Source organism: Delphinapterus leucas, chromosome 16 (assembly GCF_059928025.1).
Source record: "Delphinapterus leucas isolate spDelLeu-1000000601 "Yukka" chromosome 16, BTC_Dleu_Yukka2, whole genome shotgun sequence".
Taxonomy (NCBI): Eukaryota; Metazoa; Chordata; class Mammalia; order Artiodactyla; family Monodontidae; genus Delphinapterus; species Delphinapterus leucas.
Window position 1 is genome coordinate 65,030,688 of NC_143144.1, and position 24,160 is coordinate 65,054,847.

The 24,160-nt window shown below is 40.0% G+C and overlaps 1 protein-coding gene across 1 annotated transcript in view; it reads right to left on the reverse strand.

Annotated features, from left to right (window-relative positions):
* Positions 1-24,160, reverse strand: part of SORCS1 (sortilin related VPS10 domain containing receptor 1) — a 554,727-nt gene that overhangs the window by 211,467 nt on the left and 319,100 nt on the right. Inside the window, exon 4 of the mRNA XM_022568815.2 lies at positions 769-927. Within this exon, the coding sequence (XP_022424523.2) occupies positions 769-927 (159 nt within the window). The remainder of the gene's footprint in view (positions 1-768; positions 928-24,160) is intronic.

Genomic DNA, 24,160 nt, shown 5'->3' on the forward strand with positions numbered 1-24,160 from the left:
CCTTTGTATACTTTTTGCCTCTAATTCTAATCTGATGGTATTTGCTGTTGCTAGCCTTATATTCTAGCTGAAAATATAAGTTCCTTAAAAGCTGGAGCGACATGTATTTTATAATGTATCTGCAGTACAGAGTACATGATATATTTTACAGCATTTATCCCATAAAATACATATACATATTGCGTGTGCACGCACACACATATATACACACAGATAAACATACGATAGCATAACTTCATTCAATGCCTTCCTAAAACGTAGACCTATCCTTCAGCCCAACCACCAAGAGAAGAAAAGTCCTGAGATTGCCTGATTCTGAATGTTATCTAGGTACATTTCTCTCACTATTTTAGCATATCACTAGCTAATGTTCTTCACTCTTTCAGGGTCATCCTTCCCTTTAAGGCTCTGAGAAAAGCTATGGGTTCTTAATTCCAAAAAAAAAAATGATCACATCTCACATACACAAAGCACTGTCTCAAATTCCATGGGGGTTTCCTGATGGCCTGAAGCTTCCAGGTAAGAACTGCTCCTCCACAATGTCTTCCTTAGGGTCTAGCTTTTCCTTTGTGTGCTGCTTCAGGTGTTTACACAGCTCAAACAAGCAACCTGAGATCCAAATTGCTGCCCCTCGCCCCACCGGCACAGGGTTCAAGCTGCTGCACAGAACAAACCTGACAGCTGAGAAGAAACGTAGCGATGACTAAGTAGTTGTCTTTCCCTAGGACAACCGTGCACCACAGTCTCGAACAAGGGGATCACGCTCACCTTTTGGTCTTGGCTGTAAGCCAGAATCCAGTCCTCTTGCTTGGGGTGGAAAAGTAAGCTCTGGATGTAAAAGTTCAGCCGGTACTTTTGATAGGTTGCCCCTTCGTCCGAGCTGATCAGTAAGCTGCTCTCAATCTCCGGGTCTGTGAGCAACATAATCTGTGGCAGAGAATTGTTCAGGGAAGAAAACAACAGAAAGGTAAGTGTGCAAATTTACAAGGCTTAAAAATGAGCTAAATTTTTGACAAGGGAGGGAAAAGGAACAGGCAAAGAATGCTTGGCCAAACCAGGACCTTGACTCTGTCAGGTTTGCTCTCCTACCTTGGACCAAGGCCATGAAACTGTTTTCACCAAGAAATGAAAGAGGCGGGACAGACTGAAAGGAAGGAGGAGGAAATGTAGGAGTGCATTTTCTTCCCTCCTATAGGGCTCCTTGGTTTTTTTTTTTCCCAAGGTTATTTCCTTGATCTGAAATATTTCCCATTGTTCCCCTAACCCCAGCCCTCCTTCCTGCTGAGCCTTGTCTAGTCTCCATTGTGGGGGGATGAAACTTGTCACAGTCTTTTGTGAGAAAGGTGGAATGAAGTAGAAAGAGGATGGAGTCCGCTGTTTTTTCTCTCCATGGCAAACCCTCCTGTTCACATCAACAATATCCCATGTCATCCTGCCCTTAGTCTGATTTTCTGAGTCTTGAGTCAAAGACTGTGCATTCAAAAGCCTGCTCTGGGTATTGTCCAAAGGCTCCTTTACCACCTACTAACATATTAATAGTTTACTTATTTATTTTCTTTATTGTCTATATATTCTCTCTAGAACACAAACCCATGAGAAGAGTGATATTTCTCTATTTTTATCCCCACAAGTGCCTTCCCAGCAGCTAGAATGAGGTCCAGCATATATTATATATTCAATAAATATTTGACATGAATGAACGGAAGTTAAAGGAATGAATGGAAAGTTTTCAGAGTAGTCACATAGATCTAGAAAGATGCCGAGAGTAATTTGAACAGATATGAATGTAAGTTCCATGGAAAAAGTCATTGGATGCCCTTCTTCATCTTTGGCCTATTGACAAGAGAATACGCTATACTCATGTAAAAATTCACAGCTCCAGAGGCTTGGAACTTTCTCCTTTTGAGGGTTAACCTTGGCCATAGCAGTGTGAACCATCCACAATAGGAACAAGACGGAGGAGCTGCTCTGAAAATGGCTTTTTACTCTCTTGTTTTACGCCTCTAGGAATATGTGATAAAGTACCTCATTCCCGACTCTGCAGGTTGCCTTTCACTCAGTCAAAGTGCACACCTAACGCCTCCAGTCAGGTGGCCTTAATGCTACCCACTGACTTCTTCCCCAACAGCTTATTCATTGGCACTTTCTGAGTTTGGTTTGGAGAAGCATGAAAGATGTGCTTAATGTGTGGCCGTATGAAGAGAGATCACTGCAGCCCAGGGTTTAAAGATTACCAGCTAAGGATGTGGCGGTTCCAGGAAAAGGAGAGAGAGAGAGAAAGGAAGAAAAAAAAAAAAAAAAACTAGAGCCCTGTCGTAAGAGAACAGAGTGCCAGGCAAACACACAGGGCTTTCTCAGGCATTTGGAGGCAATCGTATTAAAACCTCAGGATAGTTACTGTCATATTCCAAAGTGGTGTCCGATCACAGCAAATGGCACACAACGAGCTCACACCAGACACGCTCAGCCTGATGAATTTCAGGTTCCTCGCTGTTCTTTCACCCTGCCCTTCTCGAAGAGGAGAAAGGGACGGATGAAGTGGAGTGAGCGGAACGCTGTGGCTGTCAGCTCTGTTCCGGACAAGATGAAGAGCACACACAAAACTGGAGACTAATTGCCTCCCCTCCCATGCTCTGGTGAAGCCACTGTCCATCGACCATAAATTCCGACAAAGTAATAGGTCTCTCTGTCTTGTAGTCACCAAGCAGACAGTGTTCCCTTTCTGGATAACTGATGCAGAACCATCAGGTAATCTGCTAAGTACAAACTTCCGTGTCATCATTAAAGTCTATTGTACGTACTAAGCAAGGACGATCAGATGGCTCCTAAATTTACAAGAATATTTCCAGGGGATTTCATATTTACTGGCACACAAAAGCTGTCATTTTCCAAAAACAAATAAGTCATCAAATGATCATATTGTTTTGTGTCTCCAACCACAATTAACAATAATATATAACAGCCTTTTGCACTACTGCCAGCAAGTAATTTCTATGATAATATGAAGAGGCTCAATTTTAGAGCACCTGTTGTCTCAGGCAAGGTGATTTTCCCCACCCCCCGGCTTTTCTATTTCCCTGTAAACCAGAATATGTTTACTCTCTTCCCACAAGTGCGGATCTCACCACCTGCTTCTCCTGGCAGACGACTTCATCAAAATAAAAACCCTGGGCCTACAGAATATCATCAAATCAAGTTGATTATTTATCATTTATTTAAAATACTTCTGATACTCATTTATACTCTGAGTCAACAAACTGTATGAGATATTCTGCATCTAAGTACTACTGGATGGGGGAGGTAGAATAATACAAATATTTTCAAACATATGGTTATTTAACATTAAGCAAATAAAGCTCCTGGCTTCCTCAATCTTTTCTTTTGGGTACTAAAAATATGTAGACCAAAATCTCACCATTTCTTTACAGTCTTCACCTAAAACCTTTTATTTGGGAATTTGACATTTTGGAAATTATAGAAGATGTCAGGATATTCCCCCCTGTAAGATTTACAGATGTATCTGTATTACACAAACCTTCCAGTGGTTCCTCTTTCAAATCTCTGCTCCAATCCACTCAAAACAAACAGGTCAGTCTGGATCCATTTTTGTTTAGCCATTTTTTATTGCAAAAACAACTTCGTAAGACTGTCAGTAGAATTCAAAATAAAAGAAAAATAGGGACTTCCCTGGTGGCACAGTGGTTAAGAATCCGCCTGCCAATGCAGGGGACATGCCATGACCCCTGGTCCGGGAAGATCCCACATGCTGCGGAACAACTAAGCCCGTGTGCCACAACTTCTGAGCCTGTGCTCTAGAACCTGCGAGCCACAACTACTGAGCCCACGAGCCACAACTACTGAAGCCCACGTACCTAGAGCTTGTGCTCCACAGCAAGAGAAGACACCGCAATGAGAAGTCCGCGCACCACAATGAAGAGTAGCCCTGCTCACTGCAACTAGAGAAAGCCCGTGCGCAGCAACGAAGACCCAACGCAGCCATAAATAAACAAACAAACAAACAAACTTACAAAGAAAAATAAATTGACCCTATCCCATCAACAAGTGAAACCATGTTTGTGCCCCCTTCTACTCCTTTATCCGCAGCTACATATCATATCACAGATTGAGTTTTTGCTTGTTTTTTTTTTTCATTTAATATTATGGCCTATATTCATTTCCACCTGAACTGTAAACACACAAATGCATACACACACATTAATACACACCACTGTATACAATGTATTTCAATTGCTTAATCACAAGCTTCAACACAGTTAGGTTACAACTGGTTCAGTGGTTGAACCATAGTAAGTGTTTAATGAACTATTAACTGGATTAGTGGAATCTTATTATTTCAGTCTTCAAATTAGAATCTTCTAGTAATTATATTTCAAATGAGTTAAAGTTTGTTCTGTCATGTTGTAGGTTATGAAAAGTAAATATGTTAGTAAGCAAATAAAGAATTTAAGACCTAAATAGAAAATGTTTAACCCATTTGAGAAAAAAGATACAGTGTAAATAATAAGTGTGATCCAATCTTTAGACGAAAATGATGCCCTTTATAAATAAAGTTCTAAGCCATCAATATGGGCTTCCTTGGTGACGCAGTGGTTGAGAATCTGCCTGCCAATGCAGGGGACGTGGGTTTGAGCCCTGGTCTGGGAGGATCCCACACAGGCTGTGGAGAAACTGGGCCCGTGAGCCACAACTACTGAGCCTGCGTGTCTGGAGCCTGTGCTCCGCAACAAGAGACGCCGCGACAGTGAGAGGCCCACGCACCGCGATGAAGAGTGGCCCCCGCTTGCCACAACTAGAGAAAGCCTTCGTGCAGAAATGAAGACCCAACACAGCCAAAAATAAATAAATAAATTTATTAAAAAATAACAATAATAAAGTTCTATCTTCTCAAGAAGGTATTCTACTAGGAAATATTATCAAAATAGAAACTTCAAATTAGTGAATATTCCTCAAAAAATAATAGATTACATTCCTTAAATATATTCAGTGATCCCTGTTTTTTCTGATTTACATTGGCTATCTTCTTTTGGCTTTTTCTTTCTCCTTTTTTAATTAATTAATTTATTTTTGGCTGTATTGGGTCTTCGTTGCTGCACGTGGGCTTTCTTTAGCTGTGGCGAGCAGGGGTTACTCTTCGTTGTGGTGCACGGGCTTCTCATTGTGGTGGCTTCTCTTGTTGTGGAGCATGGGCTATAGGCGTGTGGGCTTCAGTAGTTGTGGCATGTGGACTCAGTAGCTGTGGCCTACAGGCTCTAGAGCACAGGCTCAGTAGTTGTGGCACATGGGCCTAGTTGCTAAATGGCATGTGGGATCTTCCCAGACCAGGGCTCGAACCCATGTCCCCTGCATAGGCAGATTCTTAACCACTGCTCCACCAGGGAAGCTCCCTTCTTTTGGCTTTTCATGTGACTCTGAATAAATGGTGTTTTTCTGTGTTTAATCCTCTGCATTCTGGAATACAATCTGAATGACAGAACTTTAAAAGAACTTTATAAAAGGCATGACTCCAGACTCTGCAGGATTCCTGAAGTGAGCTCTCTAAAAAGAGGGCTTGTTTGCCTAGCATAAAGCTTGTTCCACAGTAGGTCCATACATCTTTGTAAATGAACAAATGAATGAATAAAGCAATGAGTCCTCTTCGTCCCTGCTTCTGCTAAATGCAGTTCATGGATCCCTGTGACACTGAGAGTTCTGAGTCCTCTGAAACAAATCTCTGCTGTTCTACTTGGAAGTAAGTGGGGTGGGTAGAGACAATGGGAAGAGTCTGCCCTTAACAGGAAAGTAATTATTCTCTGTTCAGATCAGCCCATGAGTGATTAGAACCAGTTTACTCCTGTCCTGCAGGGTGTGCTACACTCACTGCATCTACAGGTGAACTGTTTTCCATAGAAAGTCAATAATGGTGACACCGGCTCCCACCACCCAATTCTAAGCAATCGTTCATCATCCACTTCAGGGGAAGGAAGAAACTCTATTTGCTCTTCCTAGAGGTGATAAATGAACGTGAAATGCAATTTATAGATTTCAAATATGTCACTTCTACCTTTTTTTGGGTATTAGTCCTTCTGAAAGCTCAGTGTCATCAAACATCAAATGCATCTCCACTCTCTTTGACTTGCTCCAGATTCAAAATAGGGTTAAATGATGTAATTCTACAAAACGCTGCTTGACAGCTTCCTGATCCTTCCAGGTGTCTACTCAGAACATTCCTCCCAGAAGAGCGCTCCTACCATTTAGTCTTCCAGATTCTTTTCCTAGGTGTGGTGTTCTTGGAATTCCATTATCTACCTATTTAGGCAGGGTGGAGTTATTAATAAGAGGCAGCTTCACCACCCCAAGGCATACATTTTTTCCCACCATTTCTTTGGTCCTAAAGCAAAGAGTATTTACTTTATGTGTTGTTCATTATTTGTTTGCTCATCTGTCTACTCCTTGTCATTCACGGACTGGAATCAAGAAGAGGTAATATAGTAGGGATATCTCTCTTGTTTTGCTCAAGGCTTAACTCAGACCCAGATGCCCATATCACAGGTGCATAATAAGTAATTTCCATAGTGATAATGACAATGACAAAGAAAATAACAATAGCAGCAATTGGGCACTCTAGTTATCTAGCCACTCCATTCAAACAAAAATCTATCTATAAATAGTATAAGAGGCTATCTGCAAAACTCTGGCTCCAATATAAAAAACAAATTAAGCAAAATATAATCAGAGCAAGTAAATAATTGGCTGACCCATGTGGATGGAAGAGCTGCCTATTCCCAATGCGAGGTGGGCATTTACCCTTCCCAGATGAGCCGAGGGTGAAAGCAACAAGTGCTTAGCAATGGGCAACTGTTTGCAGGATAGAATTAGGGAAAGTTACACAGGATCCCAGAATGACCCATGAAAAGGAAGTCACTGAAGTACGAACAACAGTGAGAAAAGGAGAGGAAAGTTATTAAAAAGAAAAAGGTTCAATCAAGTAAACACGGATAGAAAAGAGTCTGTAGAAAGACGTACCCAGTGAGCAATCACTTGTCCTAAGTCCCACACTCACCCTCTCCCCCAAACTCAGTGAAGCTCACCTAATGTTAAGTAACCCACCCATGTTCATTAACACAAAGGAGGGTCATTCAATACTAAGAGATCAGGAGACCATTTGGACAACAGACCATCTTCTTGTGACCTGAATATTGATTCAATGAAATTGGAGAGAAACTTTTGCACTGTATTCTGTAAGTTTACTTTTGAACTTTTTTTTTTTATGAGGACTCAAAGATTTTGAATTTTCAGGGGGAAAAAAAGAGTTTTCAAGAAGTGTATCAAACAATTTCAGTCCTTCATACTTCTCTTAATAGCCTTAGAAGACCCAACCTATTACCTATTATGTAATAATAATGATAATTCAGTCAATACTCTTTTTGCCAAACTCTGTAAGGCACAGAATAGTAACACTCACCAGGAATGATAACATATGGGTTACATATCGGTTACACTCCTTGGGAGACGGTTCAAGAAAGGAAGTTTATGGAAGATTGCTTCCGATTTCTCTTGGGACTATGGAACACAACCCTCTCTTTCGAGTTAACTTAGAGAATCTCAAACTAAAAAACACCATTTCGCTGTGAGACTCTGTTCCCATTACTGTGACCCTCTGCATGCATACGGACAGGTTGATATGCTGGGCTGAGTGTGGGGATACTGAACCACATGCTTGTTTTCCACAAAAAGAGCCATGACCAAATCCTAAACCTGACCTTTGTCAATGTTGTGGATGTGTGTACTTCCTCAGAAAAGAGGAAGAAAGTGAGTTTAGTGAATCTCACTCATGCCATGAGAAGAAGGAAAAACAAACCATAAATATATACTATAATCACAGTATCCCATGGGGCCTAACTCCAAAGACGGATTTGGGCTTCATTTCTGCCATGTCTCTGATGCCAATTTGAAGATCTCACAGCTCACTTAATCTTTTTTTGAGCCTCCGTTTCATCATTGAGGGTAGTGATACTATAAAAAAGCTTATATGTATTGAGCATCTGCTATGTACCAGGCACTCCACTAAACCTTTAAAATATATTACCTCATTAAACTCTTAAAATACTTCAGATAGATATTACGTCCATTTGACAGAAGAGGAAATGAGGCTTTGAGGAATGAGGTGATTTGTTCAAGGTCACACTGCTGATCAGTGGTAAAGATATCTATGGGATCAAATAAGATCATCTGTGTGAAAGCAATGTTAAGCTTTGTGCCAATGATACCATTATTACTTCATAAAGAATGTCACTTTAGTACCGTACGCTCTGATAAAATGTGATAGTTGAGTTCTAAAAAAGAAAGAGATAAACCTTGTTTTACAAATATCTCATAAAAATATTGCCTAGATGGGAAGAAGTGGGGGGGCAATCGGGGACTAGGAGTTAAATAATGGAGATTCAATAACAAGATGATTGGTAAGATATTCTTGAAGAAATATAGATAATTTTGGGAGGGGGCTTTAAATATAAATCTATGGAAGCAAAATACCCAGTCCTGGTTCACACTCAGATTTTTCACAGTGGTGCTGGCCTCCTCTTCCTTATTCTTCTACCTTCGCTCCTCCATAAAACTGGTTTTATTCTTTATCATAAGCATGGGTGAGAAAAAAATGATAGAAATGGTCAAAAAAGCTCTGACCTAATGACAGTACAGGTAAGGAAACAAACATTTCCATACAAGCTTGTTCTCAAAAAAGTTTATGCTATGGAGCTTCCCTGGTGGCGCAGTGGTTGAGAGTCCACCTGCCGATGCGGGGGACACGGGTTCGTGCCCCGGTCCGGGAAGATCCCACATGCCGCGGAGTGGCTGGGCCCGTGAGCCGTGGCCGCTGAGCCTGCGCGTCCGGAGCCTGTGCTCCGCCACGGGAGAGGCCGCAACACTGAGAGGCCCGCATACCACAAAAAAAAAAAAAAAGTTTATGCTAAAGCCAATAAGAATCATTACAATGTAATTATTTTCCTCATAAACAGATCCTATGTCTAATTGGCATTTAAAAAATAAACTCATTTTGCTGGAGAAATTGCTATTATTACACTAAGCGGATAGTAGAGTATATGGACTACTCATTAATGCTTAGCATTGTGTCATCTGGTTTTAAAATATGGCATTTTTAAAGGAAAAGAATGATGTACAAACTTGAGATTTTTATTTTTGCAGTCACTGTGGAGACTGATTAAATACCTTGAGAATATTTGAACTGCCTTAAAAATCCCAGCATTATCCATAGCCTCTGCTCAAACTCAATCAGAACACACTTCCATGGTCATTACAAGTCCCAGAGTAACTTCTCTCTTAAATCCCCAAAGAGCTATAAATGCCAAAAGGTTACATCATTTTTAAATGTTAGCTGGTATCAGAGGGAGCCGTGATTCTGGGAGAAATGGACATTCATCTTCTTCGCTCATGGGAAACTTTATAAGAAATGATGTTCATTTAATGGTAAGAAATCTCTTTATTCCACTAGAAATGATAAAGGAGAGGAGGTGGGGGAGAAAGAGCAAGAAAGAGAAGCTATCAGTACATGTTAACATTGATTTAGGTGAGAGACATACCATTTGGGGTAAAATCGCTAAGCTGTGCATTTGATTTTAGAGTTTGAATAAATATCAAGTTGAAAGTCAGAATGGGAGGAAGAGCCCGTAGGAATGAATCCATTCTGAAAATCAGGGAAAAGAACATACCCACATGCTTCATTCTTTGCTCTCCTAGTATCATCATTCTGAGGAGTATGGTTTAATTTTACTTATATTAATGCTTCATGGTAAATGGACAAATATACCAGGGTATATTGGGGAATATTAATAAAGTCTCAGCCACATGACACCTTACTAATGTATTTGGCTATTAAAGCTTTCCGGGGAAGACAGTGGAGACCAGCAGGGGTTTCTCTCCAACAGGATTTGCAGATTAGTGAAGTGACGGTTGCCTCCCAGCCCCTCTGCAGAGCTCTCAGGAAGATGGGGCGGGAGGGGAACATCCAGAAAAAGTGCCTCCAGTTAACAAGGAGGTCTATTTTCACGTAACATTTTTTCTTAGTTCCTTAATTATTTAATGACAGACACTTATCATCTCAAGTTGTTTTTGAGAGGCAGACAGGGTGGATATGCTTAATCAAGCTGCCCCGGAGCATAATTACATTCTGCTGCTGCTTCTCCTCTCTTCTTTCCCTTCCGTCAGAGCAGGCAATATAGTAATGCAATGTTTTAAGAAGATTTTTTTCCCATGATTGCATGGCAGTTCTAGATCTTGGGCTGATTCCATTTCAAAACAAGTATCTCAGAAGCAGCAGAACTCATCCCATATGTTAAGAGAAAAGGACCTCTGTTCCACTTATTTATTGCCGTGCAATAAACTACATCAGAATGGTGGCTACAGACAACCATTTATTTTGTTCTTGGTTTTGTGGGTCAGGGATTCCGAAAGTGCTCAGCTAGGCAGTGAGTCTTAAATCCACTCGATGTCAACTGTGGTGGCCGGAACTGGAGGTTCCACTTCCAAGATGGCTTCTTTACTCATGTGTTGGTCTTAGCCTCTCTCTTTCTCTCCATGTTGAATCCCATCCTCCAGGCCCTTCCCATGTGGCTTGAACTTCACAGAGTATTACAGTTTCATGGTTGTTGGATTTCATAATTGGTGGCTGGCTTCTCCCAGTATGAGGGTCCCAAGAGTGAGTGTTCAAGAGACTCCAGTGGAAGCTACAAAGCTTCTTATGACCTGTCCTCAGAAGTTCTAGATGTCCGTTTTGCCCCATTATATTGATCACACACGTCACTAACTCTGAGTTAGATTTAACGGGAAGAGAAAAATGGACTCTACCTCTCAAGGGGGTAAGGACATATGCACACACAGAAGAATGGCAAGAATTGACGGCAGCCATCTTGGAGATATATGACAACAACTATTTTCTGTACAATATGTCACTTATAGTTAAAATAAGGGGAGTATGATAAAAACATTATTATTATATTCAATATGAATTTAAAAGTCTTTTCATAATCATAATACATCTGGAAATCAGACAACTTGAGGTTATCAGATTTTTCATTGGGTTTTGGCTGTGAAATAGCTGCTACCTTAAATTTCTGAAGGCTATAAATTCCCAATCTGGTATCAATTCAAGATGAATATTTATTGAAGCCTAAATGAATTTTATTGTTAGTCAGTCTCAGAGATATCAAGAGACCCAAGGTCAAGAAATTCTAGTTTGGGGCTTCCCTGGTGGTGCAAGTGGTTAAGAATCCACCTGCCAATGCAGGGGACATGGGTTCAAACCCTGGTCCAGGAAGATCCCACATGCCACGGATCAATAAAGCCCACGCGTCACAACTACTGAGCCTGAGCTCTAGAGTCCGCAAGCCACAACTACTGAGCCCACGTGCCACTACTACTGAAGCCCGCACACCTAGGGCCTGTGCTCTGCAACAAGAGAAGCCACCGCAATGAGAAGCCTGCGCACGGCAACAAAGAGTAGCCCCCGCTCACCGCAACTGGAGAAAAGCCCGTGCACAGCAATGAAGACCCAATGCAGCCAAAAATAAAATAAATTAATTAAAAAAAAGAAAAACACCATTCACTTAAAAAAAAAAAAAGAAATTCTAATCTGTGGATTTTCAGGATACATAAACTGCCCGGATTGAATTATAGAAGAATATATCCATTAAATATTCATTAAAATGTGCATAATTAACTATTCAGTAAGACAGCCCATATCTAGGCATTTCAATCCCATCATTTAATTAAGGATCTCATGCTATAAAAAATGAGTTTCTTAAGAGCAAAACCAGTTCTTGTCCCTTTAATGTTCACAACAGAACCACCAATATCAATTACGACACAATCTAGCAAGAAAACGGAATATTTACTGTTCTCTTGGGTCTTAAAATAAACTGACTGACTTTTTAGGTAGCCTTGGACCAACAAAAACAACAAAAGGCCATTTGTGAATGGTTGAATGGTAAATGCGTCCCAGAAACATACAGCAAGTTTAATTTTCGTTGTGCACAGGCTGGTGTAAAACCATCTACAATTTTCATTTTCTGTTTTTTATTTTATATGCGTCCTGCTGTGTAGCTCAATTCCTATGGCTACTAGGCCAACCCTATAAAACACTCATCTGCTCCAAGTTGCTACCAACGGGGAATCCACACTTTAAGAAAATATCTACAAAACCAGCCCTCTTGACTTCAGTGGCATTTTTCAGCCCCACGATTCAAAAGGAATAAAAAGGATCCCCAAAAAGGGTTCAAAAAGAACAAAAATTTTGCCTTCATAGAACCTTTGCAAACACATGATCTTTATGCATCTGAGCTAATATCTTTTATGTATCTAGTCACCACAGTTGCTCAGAAGTTAGCATCCTTAATAATCAGAATGATACCTAATCAAGGTGCTATCATACAATCTAATTATAGAAGTTCCATTCTATTTTGTGACTATGTAAAAGCATTTTCCTATTGAGATTCATGTTTGTGATGGGTTGAATATGCCCATAAAGATACCATCATTTACAAAGTTGACTGATCTTGATTTAAGAGCTGCTTTGACCATATGAGAGACTGTTCACAGGCAGTTTGGTTTTCTCCGAATGGATCAGAGATGAGGTGAATATATGTCATATTTTGTCCTGTAGAGTCCTGGTTTCCTCCTACTGTACCATCATAAATATTATTACTGACACTCAGAAATATATGGTTTGGACTATAAATTATATGGTCATCCTACAGAGTGGAAGATTTCTTTATCTGAAACCCTCAGAGAATTCTTCCCAAAAGTGAATTTTCCCAGTAACTGAGCAACTTTTAAAAAACAGTGACCATGTTTAATTAAAGAAGAAAGTGCTATGTAACGTTTAAATGAAAATGACATGTATGTTATATACATGAGGTCCTACAAACTCATGGATAGACCACACCTTCCTTGACAGAATATACCATATATCATTTACCATTCCCTGAAATCCAGGGTCGTGAAAATACAACTCAGTTAATTCATTTGACTATAATATAGCAATGCTTTCTGGAACTACTGAAATGTGCTAAGCTCTCTGCTGAACATGAAATAGTTTTCTAGGTTCAAATAATTTCCCATACTCCACCCATTAATTCCATACTTTTCCACTGTCAGACAGGCTCCTACTAATATAATAGAAACCTCTTTTCCACCTTCAATCTAAATAATTCTTCTGATGACATATCTTATTAAATTAAGAACACATTCTCAAAGTAAACCCTGTTCTAAAATCAATTTATGTTTTTTCTAGAATGCTCACTCAAATATCTTGATCACCAAATGAAGCCTTGCCTGTATAACACTGATGGCCACTTGCCTGTTCTTAGACATTCTAGAATTTCAGTTGTGTGGACCAGCCTATAAACCTGGCAGGCTCTTCTTTGGAGCCCACATTGATCATCATGTTTTCCTCTGAAGGTCACATGTGCACTGTGTCAGGCTGCAGCTTAGTCTTGTCACTGGGGAGCCTCTCAAACCTCGCCCCTCCTCAGTTCACAAACAGCTGGTACTGAATCTAATTCCTTCAATTCGGAGTAAAAGGAAGAAGAAAAGAGCGCTCCTAATGATAGGGGTGTAGGCTTTAAGTTAGCTGGCAGGTGTCCAGTTTTTGATAAATATCAATGTACCAATGATACAATAACTTTGTTTCTTTTAAATTATTCATTTTATTTGCTTTAAAATTTAGTATTTTTTTTCAAGTTTGAGTAAGAATTAACATGTGTTCATTGCAGCAAAGTTTGAAAAATGCCACCTCAAAAGTACTCAGAAATAAGAAAAGAAAAATCACTCAAACATCACTATGCAGAGATAATTGTCACTAACATTTTGAAGTTTGCTTTTACAACCTTTGTTTCTATGCATATATAGATACACACACATACATAAATGGGAGGGAGACAGAGAAAGACAGACAGACAGACAGACACACACACACACACACACACACACACACGGGGAGGAGGGGAAAGAGAGAAAGATTGGTTTACATAGCAAGAGAGAGTTCCAAGTGATACTTTCTGCTTTTTAACCTGCTTTTTCCACCTTAAAACTACATTGCAAACATTTTCCAGGCTATTAAATATTCTTTAGTATTATCATTTTTTATTGGCTACTATTATAGCCAATTCAAATTCTGTTCAATTTGATTGATGGAAACACCACTACGCAATTAATCCCTTATTAGAAGGTTTTTAAATTTCACTGATATACTCTTATGACCTAATGTACATTAACACTTCTGTACATCAACTATTATTTCTTCAAGTAATTTCCTTAAAGTAGAATTGATGTTTCAAAGAATAGAAAGTTTGTTACCACTTTGGATACATATTACCAAATGTCTCTCAGTAAAAAAGAATACTAATTGATGGTTCCCTATCAGGGACATGGGAAGTACCTATCACCAACACTACCTTTTTTTTTTTTTTTTCTCCTCTCTCTTTATAATGTTTTCTAAGCTGACCAGGGAAAAAGGTATATTTTGTGTCAAGACACATTACTAAGGATAGTGAATTTTTCTTTCCTCCCCCCCTCCTTTTCTTCCTTTTGCCACGTGTGTTTAGTCATTTGAATATCCTCATTTGGTAGATTGCCAGTTCACTGTTTTTCTCCATTTTAAATCATGATTGTTACTCTTTTTCTTATTGATTTATATATATTGCCATTCTTACTTCATAGTCTATTTTTAACAGTCTATCTATACACATTTTCAATCTTCATCTAAGTTTCTAGAAAAAAGCAAGAAAGTATCATTCTGCACACATTATACAGGAGTAGACATAGAAGACCCCTGATAAGCATTTCAAGTTTGAAGGCCATTAAGAGATTAAAAACTCTAAATCACACGGCACTTCAGTAATTGTGTTCCCTGAATAAAGGAGCCACAGAAAACATGATTTCTCCATTTTGACTCTATCATCAATTCATAGGCAAACCTTTCCTGTAACCCATTTATCATAAATTGTAAGATGTTAAAAAAATACTTCACTTCACAAAAAAGCCCTGCAAGTTAAGCTCCTATTTAAGAAGATTTTATACATACATGACATTTTCATTTAAACTTTACACAGCCCTTTACGAATGTTAATTAAGATATTCCAACTGGAAATTGAAGCAAACCACAAGGGAGTGAAATTAGGCAGTGAGGGACATGATAATTTCTCCAAGACAATTTCAGAGCATTTTTGGCATTTGTATGGCTAACACCCAAGAACCTGGTTCCCAGGTCTGCCAAATAAGCAGGTCTTCTAACCAGTGAGCGTGAGCTCAGAGTGGTTATTAACCAACATGTGTAAGTTTGTCTAAAACACATGAGAAACTGTCAACTAAACTGAATATTCCCTCTTTGATACAATTTACATTGAATTCATAATTGAGGCACTAAATGGAACCTTATAAAGTCTGTCTTATCTACAGGATATTTTAACAAAAATACAGAAATACCCTCAACAAAATTCTTAGATTCGGCCTTCAGGTATTTCAAGAACGAATAGAAAAAACTGACTTTTGAAATATAAAGGATTTTTTGAGAAAAATGTTTTCACTCCTCTCTAGGCCAGATGTTCACCATTCAACCATTTCTTTCTTCTCTCTTTCTCTCTTTTTTTCTTCTAATTTATTTAAGTAAGTTTTAGGCACCAAGCGATAGCTATTGCACTTAAGACTGGGGATTGAATTATAAATGAGACACTGAATGCCTTACTACACTGTGAATTCTTCTACAACTGGCTCTGCCCCAGAAATAAGAGGTAACATTCAGGGGAAAATGCACAGTCGAACAGGTAGTAACACATACAAAGTATTGTGAAAACACAAAAAAGTAATTTTTTTCCTGTTGTTGGAGTGAGGGAAGGAGCCATAGTGCGCTGGATTCTACAATGGGTTTTGAAACAATGTGTAGGTATTTGATAGAAGGGGCGGAAAGGATTTCACAGCAGAGGAGTCAACCTCTACAAAGACAGAGAAGTGTGAGCACACACTGCATGCTCAGGTAATAGTGTAACGGAAGAGCCAACTCTGACTACATGTTGGATCTGCTTCTCTTACTTTAACCTTTGCTTTCCTTTCCGCTGCTTTTGTTCACTAAAAGGATACTGTCTCTACATAATGGCCTGCCTCGGGGAACCCTGCCCCTCTGCCTGAATGTTAAACCAAAGTGCCTTTGTTCGGGAAAACATCCAGACCCTGTCCACCTGTGGATGGCTGCAAGAAAGAAGAAATTAACACATCCCCTCCCTGACGCTGGCCATTCCAGGGGACATTTGCAAATCTTACGGGCTTTTTACTTTACTTCCTCATCTCCTCCCCCTCTCTGTTCTATAAAAGAAACTGGCATCCAAACCCCGATAAGATGGTTATTTTGAGACTTTAGTCTGCCATCTTCTCAGTCTGCCGGCTTTCCAAATAAAGTCGTCTTCCTTGCCTCAACACCTCGTCTCCGATTTATTGGCCTGTCGTGTCGTGCAGCGAGCAATGCAGCTTGGACTGGGTAACAATAGCAAGTTCCGCAGTATGCCAGAAGTTAGGTAAAGCAGTCTACAGCCAAGTTAAAAGAGCTTTACTAGCCATGCAAAGGGGTTCTGACTTAAATAGCAAAAGGGAGTTTATTTATTCTGAGCCATACACACCAATTCAAGATTTTAAAGCGGGAAATTAAAAGACTACAGCTCACGTGGAAGGACCACTTTGGAGGTGACACAGAAGTGGGATTAAAGAGAAGTTGGAGGCAGGAAGCTCACTTAAGAGGTTGTCGCAATAGTTCAGCTAAGAGAAGTGTCAGGGGGCTTCCCTGGTGGCGCAGTGGTTGAGAGTCCGCCTGCCGATGCAGGGGACACGGGTTCGTGCCCCGGTCCGGGAAGATCCCACATGCCGTGGAGCAGCTGGGCCCATGAGCCATGGCCGCTGAGCCTGCGCGTCCGGAGTCTGTGCTCCGCAACGGGAGAGGCCACAGCAGTGAGAGGCCCGTGTACCGCAAAAAAAAAAAAAAAAAAAAAAAAAGAGAAGTGTCAGGAACACACGCAATCTTAGACCAAATACCAGTATCCCTGAAGCTGGGCAGTTAAGCCTTTACCATGAGGAATCCAATCCACCAGAATGCCAATCATACTTTATAGTTATTTCCAGCCAAATTTATAAGTACTGGAGATTCCAAAAAAGATTTTTCAGAAGCACACCCCTTGGGAAAAGACAGCTGAGTCTGACAACCAACGCTCTTCAAGGATCTAACAGGAGAGACGAATAAAGAAAACGTGTCTCCCCAATTTCACACTTGCCAATGTAAATGAGCACATGTGCTATTTAATGTTCAACAAATTTTCCAAGCCACAGAATGTGGAACTGCCACAAAGAAAACCATAAGGCTACAAGGAATCATTTCCGTGAGAGACTTTTTTCCTTGGCAAGTAGCACAGTGAAATACAGAGGTTAAAACTCCATGGTGCACAGGCTGACTCTGACCAGTCTCCAAGTTCTGTTTGATGTAAATAATGTTGGCCCAAAGAGCACTGTTGATCAGCCAATTTTCCAACAAGGTCCAGATTGACCAGGACCATATTCCCATATGGTCATAACCAACAAGAGCTTTAGAGCTGCCATCTCCTGTAGAGAGAGGTCAGGTCATATGATCTCTAGTTTATCACAATCCACTTTATCCTCTGCCGCCTTCTCAGTACTAAAAGCTGGATCTGTTGGCTCTTGTCATTAATAAGAGAAAAAAAAATGCAGCATCACTTCAGACCTTAAATAAAAAGTAAGTACTGCGTCCTTGTTGCTATTCAAGACGGGACATCAAACAACAAACTGAGAGGATGGAGATTACATTAGACAACTGGGGATATTCCTCACTTCCCCCAATTCATAGGCTATCTCACTTTTTCTCTTTGAAATAAAACACCCGTGCCCAATGAATCCTTAGTCACATCTCCAGTTGCCTGTTCAAGCGATAGGTATTTGAATTGAGACTCCTCCAGGAGCTAAGAGCACAGACCTGAACTCGATTCTCAGTTCTTATTACTAGTTATGTGACCTTGAGAAATCACTTATTATCTGATTCTTTATTGTCATGGCTATGAAATGGAGCTAAAAATGTCCATTTCACAGAGCAGGTGTTTACTACGATTAAATGGATCCAAAGCACAGAGCTCAGCATTTTCTAAGCAAAATTCATAGTTGCAATATCATAAAGATTCAACAGTCATGCAAATTTGAGGAATAGTAGAATAAAGAAAAAATTTGTAAGGTTTATTTGATTTACTAATATCTCTGAAAAGCACATTTGGAGGCAAAAAGGGAGATACTTTTTAACATTTGCTGAATGTATTTGAAGACAAAATCTGTTTTTGTTCATGGAGCTTCTAGAGAACTAGGGCTCTGAGGAACAGACTTTAGGAACTACCAATCAACTGTCTACTTTGCTGGCTCACAGAAGACATGTAACAGTTGTTAGTTCACTCTTATAACTGGCTCTAGGCTTTCTGTGGCTTTAGATGAATCTCATTACTCTGAAATTTATCTGTGAGAACAAGATACAAAAGAATAAGGATGGGAGCACTGAGGAAGAGATAGGTGATGTTGCGCTGATTATAGGGCTGGAAAGAAGCTCTGGCTCTGATGACCCTTCTTGCTGGGAAAGATGACCAAAACCACATCGATTCTGAACCTTTAGAATAATGGTCTTTTCTGTTATCTTTGGCGTTCATGGGGGAACAAGACGCTTGCTTCACGTACTCAAGTTATCCAACATGATTAAGTTAAAAAACGTGCCACAATTACAGGACTATGAGAGAAGTCCAGTGTTCCAAAGGGGAATGGTCTGTAAAGTGGGTGAACTACTTGACAGTCAAGGGGGAAGGAAGTGTGTAGTGAAATGGGAAGTATGGTTCACTTCTGCCGCTGGCTGGTTCTGGGACATTAGGAAAGTCGCTTAAACCTCTCTGAGCCCAAAAGTCATCATCTTAAAATACTGGGTTGGAAGAGAAAGTTAGTTTCTAGTGTCTCTTTCGGTTCAAACATTTTACAACTATTCTGGGGTGAAAGATATATTCTAATGAGGTAGGCAAATCAAATTTTATTGGATCAAATCCTTTATACCTATAAATAATATTACCTTTTCCAAAGGTTTCATCTTCAATTGATCTTTTCTTGGCATGTGAGTCTTAAGTTTTGTCCTTATTTAGCAGAATGTGCAAGGAATACCTGTTTAAAAGAAGTCTGTGCTGTTTCTTTGTGTCAAGGGAATAATTCCTTAATTTACATATTGGCAGTTCAGGTTTTCTGAAATCAGAAATTTACCATAGGTAAACCTATGGTAAGAAGGACAGCAGAAAGAAAGTTTGTGCTAAGTGGAAGCTTTAAATAACAGAAACTTCATCATGCTTCTCAATCTAAGACTGCAAATTTTTAAGAAGATGTAGATCTTCCTGACATACAGTGTTTCTCACCAGTCCCTTTATCAAATCTGCTTTTTCCCTGAAGGTAAATTCTTCTAGTGCTGCATTATAAGCGTAAGTCCCACCCCATCCAGGCTCAGCTGCCAATGAAACCTATGAGATGATATTTACTTTTTTGAGCTAGAATGTAAAGGTCACTTTATTTATTAAAGTTCAGCCTTGAGCAAATATCTTTCATCACTTTTTCCTGGAGAAAAGGGTAGAGAGAAAGAGAAGTCTGGGAAATAGAAACTATTACAGATTAATTGATCTGAAGCTGAGTTCCCTGGATCCTCACCAAATTGAATTTGGCTCATCCATAGCTGAACCAGAGTCTTCACTTCCAAACAAGAATAAATCTTACATAGAAGAGATAGCACCTTTCTCTGATCAAATAACAACTGTTTTTCTCACCGATCTATCATCTTTAAGACATTCGGTAAGATTATCTACTGAGAAAAACAGTGCCACGTTTCTCTGGCTCTTTTTGTCTGCATCTAGTCCATCAAACACCTCTGAGCATTTTGGAATTTGTAGGCGATAGGATCCAACCCAAATTTCCATTTTTCAAATATATCACTGAGCTAAAGGGTGTTTTGCTTTAAGACTAATTGAAAAGCAAGCTACACGATGCTGCTAACTTCCAGAAATCTTGACCTGAAAAACACCCCATCTTTTCAGTTCATGGCACCTATACTTAGGCGAGTTTCCTGAAAACTGCACAGTTTTTCTTCTAAGCTCTGAACATAACCCTTTTCCAATTTAGTCTCTTGCTGAGGAGGGTTTTTGGCTGTGCCAGAATATTTGAAAAACAGAGGACAGGAACAACCAACCAGGTGCAGCCATGAATTTTTAAACCAGGTCTACTGAAAAACATGCAAAACAAAGCCCCCCTAAGCACCCTTGGGGTAAAACATCAATCTGACTATTATCCAGAATCATCTCTGTTAAGCTTCTGTACCAACCCCAAATAGATGGCCAATGTGCTTTTACCACCTTCAAGTCCATGCAGCCAGCCACTCCTAGTTGATGGCTTTTGCAGGCTGGGGCTCTGAGAGAGCAGTCTGGACACGAAGGGAACAGCACATCCCCTGAGTGGCACAAGGATGTAGAAACTAAAATGAAGCACACAATACTCCAAAACAAAAAACAAACTATGTATATAATTGAACAGTAGGCAAAGACTGGCCAAGAAATAAACCTATCTGACACAAAAAGTTTACTTTAACTTTCTTTGAAATATGAGGTACCATTTCTTAAAGGTCCTGAAAGGGGAACTGCCTTCTGTCACTTTATTCTTCCACGTCCTGCAAGGAAGCCTAGGAGGCTTAGATTCAGGCAAAGATCTCTATGACTGAAGGCAGAACTATTACATGCATTTCCACAAACACAGCATTTGGCCTAAGGAATAAATCAGGCCCTATTACAAGGAATCAGAATTGTCTGCCTGCCTTATTTTGCTGCAACTTAGACAGACTGAGCTTCTGATTTTTTTTTTTTTTTTGCTGTATGCGGGCCTCTCACTGTTGTGGCCTCTCCCATTGCAGAGCACAGGCTCTGGATGCGCAGGCTCAGTGGCCATGGCTCACGGGCCCAGCTGCTCCGCAGCATGTGGGATCTTCCCGGACCGGGGCACGAACCCATGTCCCCTGCGTCGGCAGGCGGACTCTCAACCACTGAGCCACCAGGGAAGCCCTGAGCTTCTGATTTTGATGCACCATTGCAACTAGATATGCTGTCTCATCTGTAATCGACCTATAGTGAGTAGTATCTTCTAGCACTTCAGCTCTAAGCTATGGCTTCAATCTCTCAAGCAAGAAATGACAGCCTATTACTAAATAATTAAATGCACAAGTGGGACTTACATGCCATTGAAGTAACTGTTCACCTCCATGAATCATTTCGAAAATAAGTATTCCCTAAACAATACTTACATAAAGCCAGCATATGAATGCAAGACTTCCTAAAGGTTGGTATTGATATCTTGTCTTCTAGAACATTTCTAGGATTGTAAACAAAACCATAAATGAGGGGTTACCGTGTCTACATGTTGTAGTTCACCAATTAACCACCAACACCACAGACTGAGGGGCCAAAAAGTAAATAGGTTATGGGTCCATCCTGTGAAGAAACAGGAAGTCTCCCCTGCCCCAGCAGGCTGGGTAGGGTGACTTTCCTCTGTCCTTCCAAAGCACACTGGGTGAAATGCTATCTCCCCAAACCAATTACTCAGTGTTGTTGCTGCTGTTCTTATTGCTTATTTGTTTGTCTCCTCTACCAGATTGGAGTATCGATACCAGATATGGAATCTTTCATCTTCCTCTACTGTCTTCTACATAGTAAGTTGTTAATCAATATTTGGTAGTAAAATGGATAGAAACATAACTTTTTAAAATTTTAGGATAATTTACCCATCAATTAACTCATCAAGTATTTAGATGAACACTAAATATCCAAATATTATTATATTACATATGTGTCACAGTTCATAATTCTAAGGAGAGCAGTCGGGACAAAGAAAGAAAAGGAAAGAGAAAAATAAGGAAGGAAGGAGAGTAGGGAAGAAAGGAAAGAAGAAGGGAGGGAGAAAGTCTCTAAATAGTACTGTTTGGGGCATTAAATTAAATTCCTGTATGTTCTTTATAATTAAACTATAATTTTGATTTTTTACTAATTCACATAACATCATATTTAAGAGCACTTACCATATTCTAGGACACGTTCTAAGGACTTTACACATATTAACTCATGTAAGGCTATAATTCTATCCGTCAGCTACTATTAGTATTACCATTTTACAGATTATTATACTGAGACACAGAGAGATTAAGTGACCAGCCCAAGATCACACAGATAATGTGGCCAGTGTCAACACTTTCACCCATTATGCTATACAGCCTTATGCTGAATTTATAAGCATTTACTGAGGACATTCAAATTCCAAGTCACTCAGGCACATGAGGGATATATATGTCTAAGCCACTGACTCGTAATGCCTTATATTGTCAGTTCCTTTACTAAGTACAGGTTGTAACTTCTAAAATAGAAAGTAAGCATCCTGAGAGTAAAGACAAATTCCAAACAGGATAGAAGTAGAAGTAGAAACTGAAGTTCAGGGTTAGAAAACATATTTTCAGATTGGGCAGTCATATAAAGTATGAGGAGCTAAGGTAAGCTGGCTTCAGGGAGGATTTGTCTGTAGAGAAAAGCAGGCAATGAAATAGGTGCTCGGCAAAACTCGACTTTATACAATTTTAAAAAAAATGCAGGAAATGCTGGCGTAAAAGCAGATGGCACAGGAAGGAAAGAACTATCCTTCACTCAGGGATGATCTTGTCCCTTCTGATTAGGAAGACTGGGTCACCTCTCTTTTCACCTGATCACACGTGATGGCCTGTACACAGACCTTAGGCCCAGACCTCTGCTCACCAAAGCAAAATCACCTTGCTTGCAGATTTAAAAGGAGACAATTAACCAACATGCCAAGAGGTAAAACTCATGGGTCTAGAATAAGAGTCATATTCTTGATGAAACAGATTTATGAAGACACTATCATTCCTGTAAACACCATGCCTTTACAAAGAAGTATATTTCATATTATAAAAGGAGCACGTATTTATTTGGAAAATATTGAGTAGTGGGGAAATATGCAAAACTGGGGCACCTATCTACACTTCTTAATGTATTTATTACAACAGGCTATAAGCATTCACCTACGCATGCACATGCAGAAACACAAGTCTTCTGCCAGACTTTCACTCTCACAATACTTTGTGTGTTTGAGCGATTAGATTCTGCCTTCTTTTTTTTTTTTTTTTTTGTGGTACGCGGGCCTCTCACTGTTGTGGCCTCTCCCGTTGCAGAGCACAGGCTCCGGACGCGCAGGCTCAGAGGCCATGGCTCACGGGCCCAGCCGCGGCGGCATGTGGGATCTTCCCGGACCGGGGCACGAACCCGTGTCCCCTGCATCGGCAGGCGGACTCTCAACCACTGCGCCACCAGGGAAGCCCAGATTCTGGCTTCTTGATAGCAATGGCTGAAGGTTGTTAGAATCCAAGCTATTCTGGGTACTGGTAATGCTCAGTATCTCCTCCCCAACATCTATCAGCTCTTTAGGCCTCATTATCGCAATGACACATCTTGGCTTCTCTTCAGCTAGTATATTGTTTATTGATTGATGCGAATAAGGTAGGAAGAGTAGAACATTCTCTGAAAATTATGAAGCACTGATAAAAGAGGTTCCGAATGCGGTATCTGTTGGAATTGTAACAGTTGAGAGATACAATGAGATCGATTACTGTGCATCTTCTCCCTGGCTACCAGTCTAGGCTTGCAGCAGAGAATTACTGGAGAAAGTTTCCTATTACAGTTGATTTCTACAAGGACATTTTTCATATCAAAATCTCCAAACATCTACTGTACGAATGATTCCTGTGAGTGAAACTGACATGCAACCATTTAACAATCAGCGTATCTTACAGGTTAAATTTGAGGAGGATATGGGGCCAATTTGTGGGGAATAGTGTCAAAAAATGAGGGCATTTAGGAACAAGGGGTTTCGTTAGAAAGAGAAGGTTGGGCAAGGCGCAGGTTATTCAAACAAATTGATGGGAGAGAGAGAGTGGAAAAGTACTTGTTATAATTGCTGCATCAAAGAAAATCTCTTCTTATTCCAAAAAGGA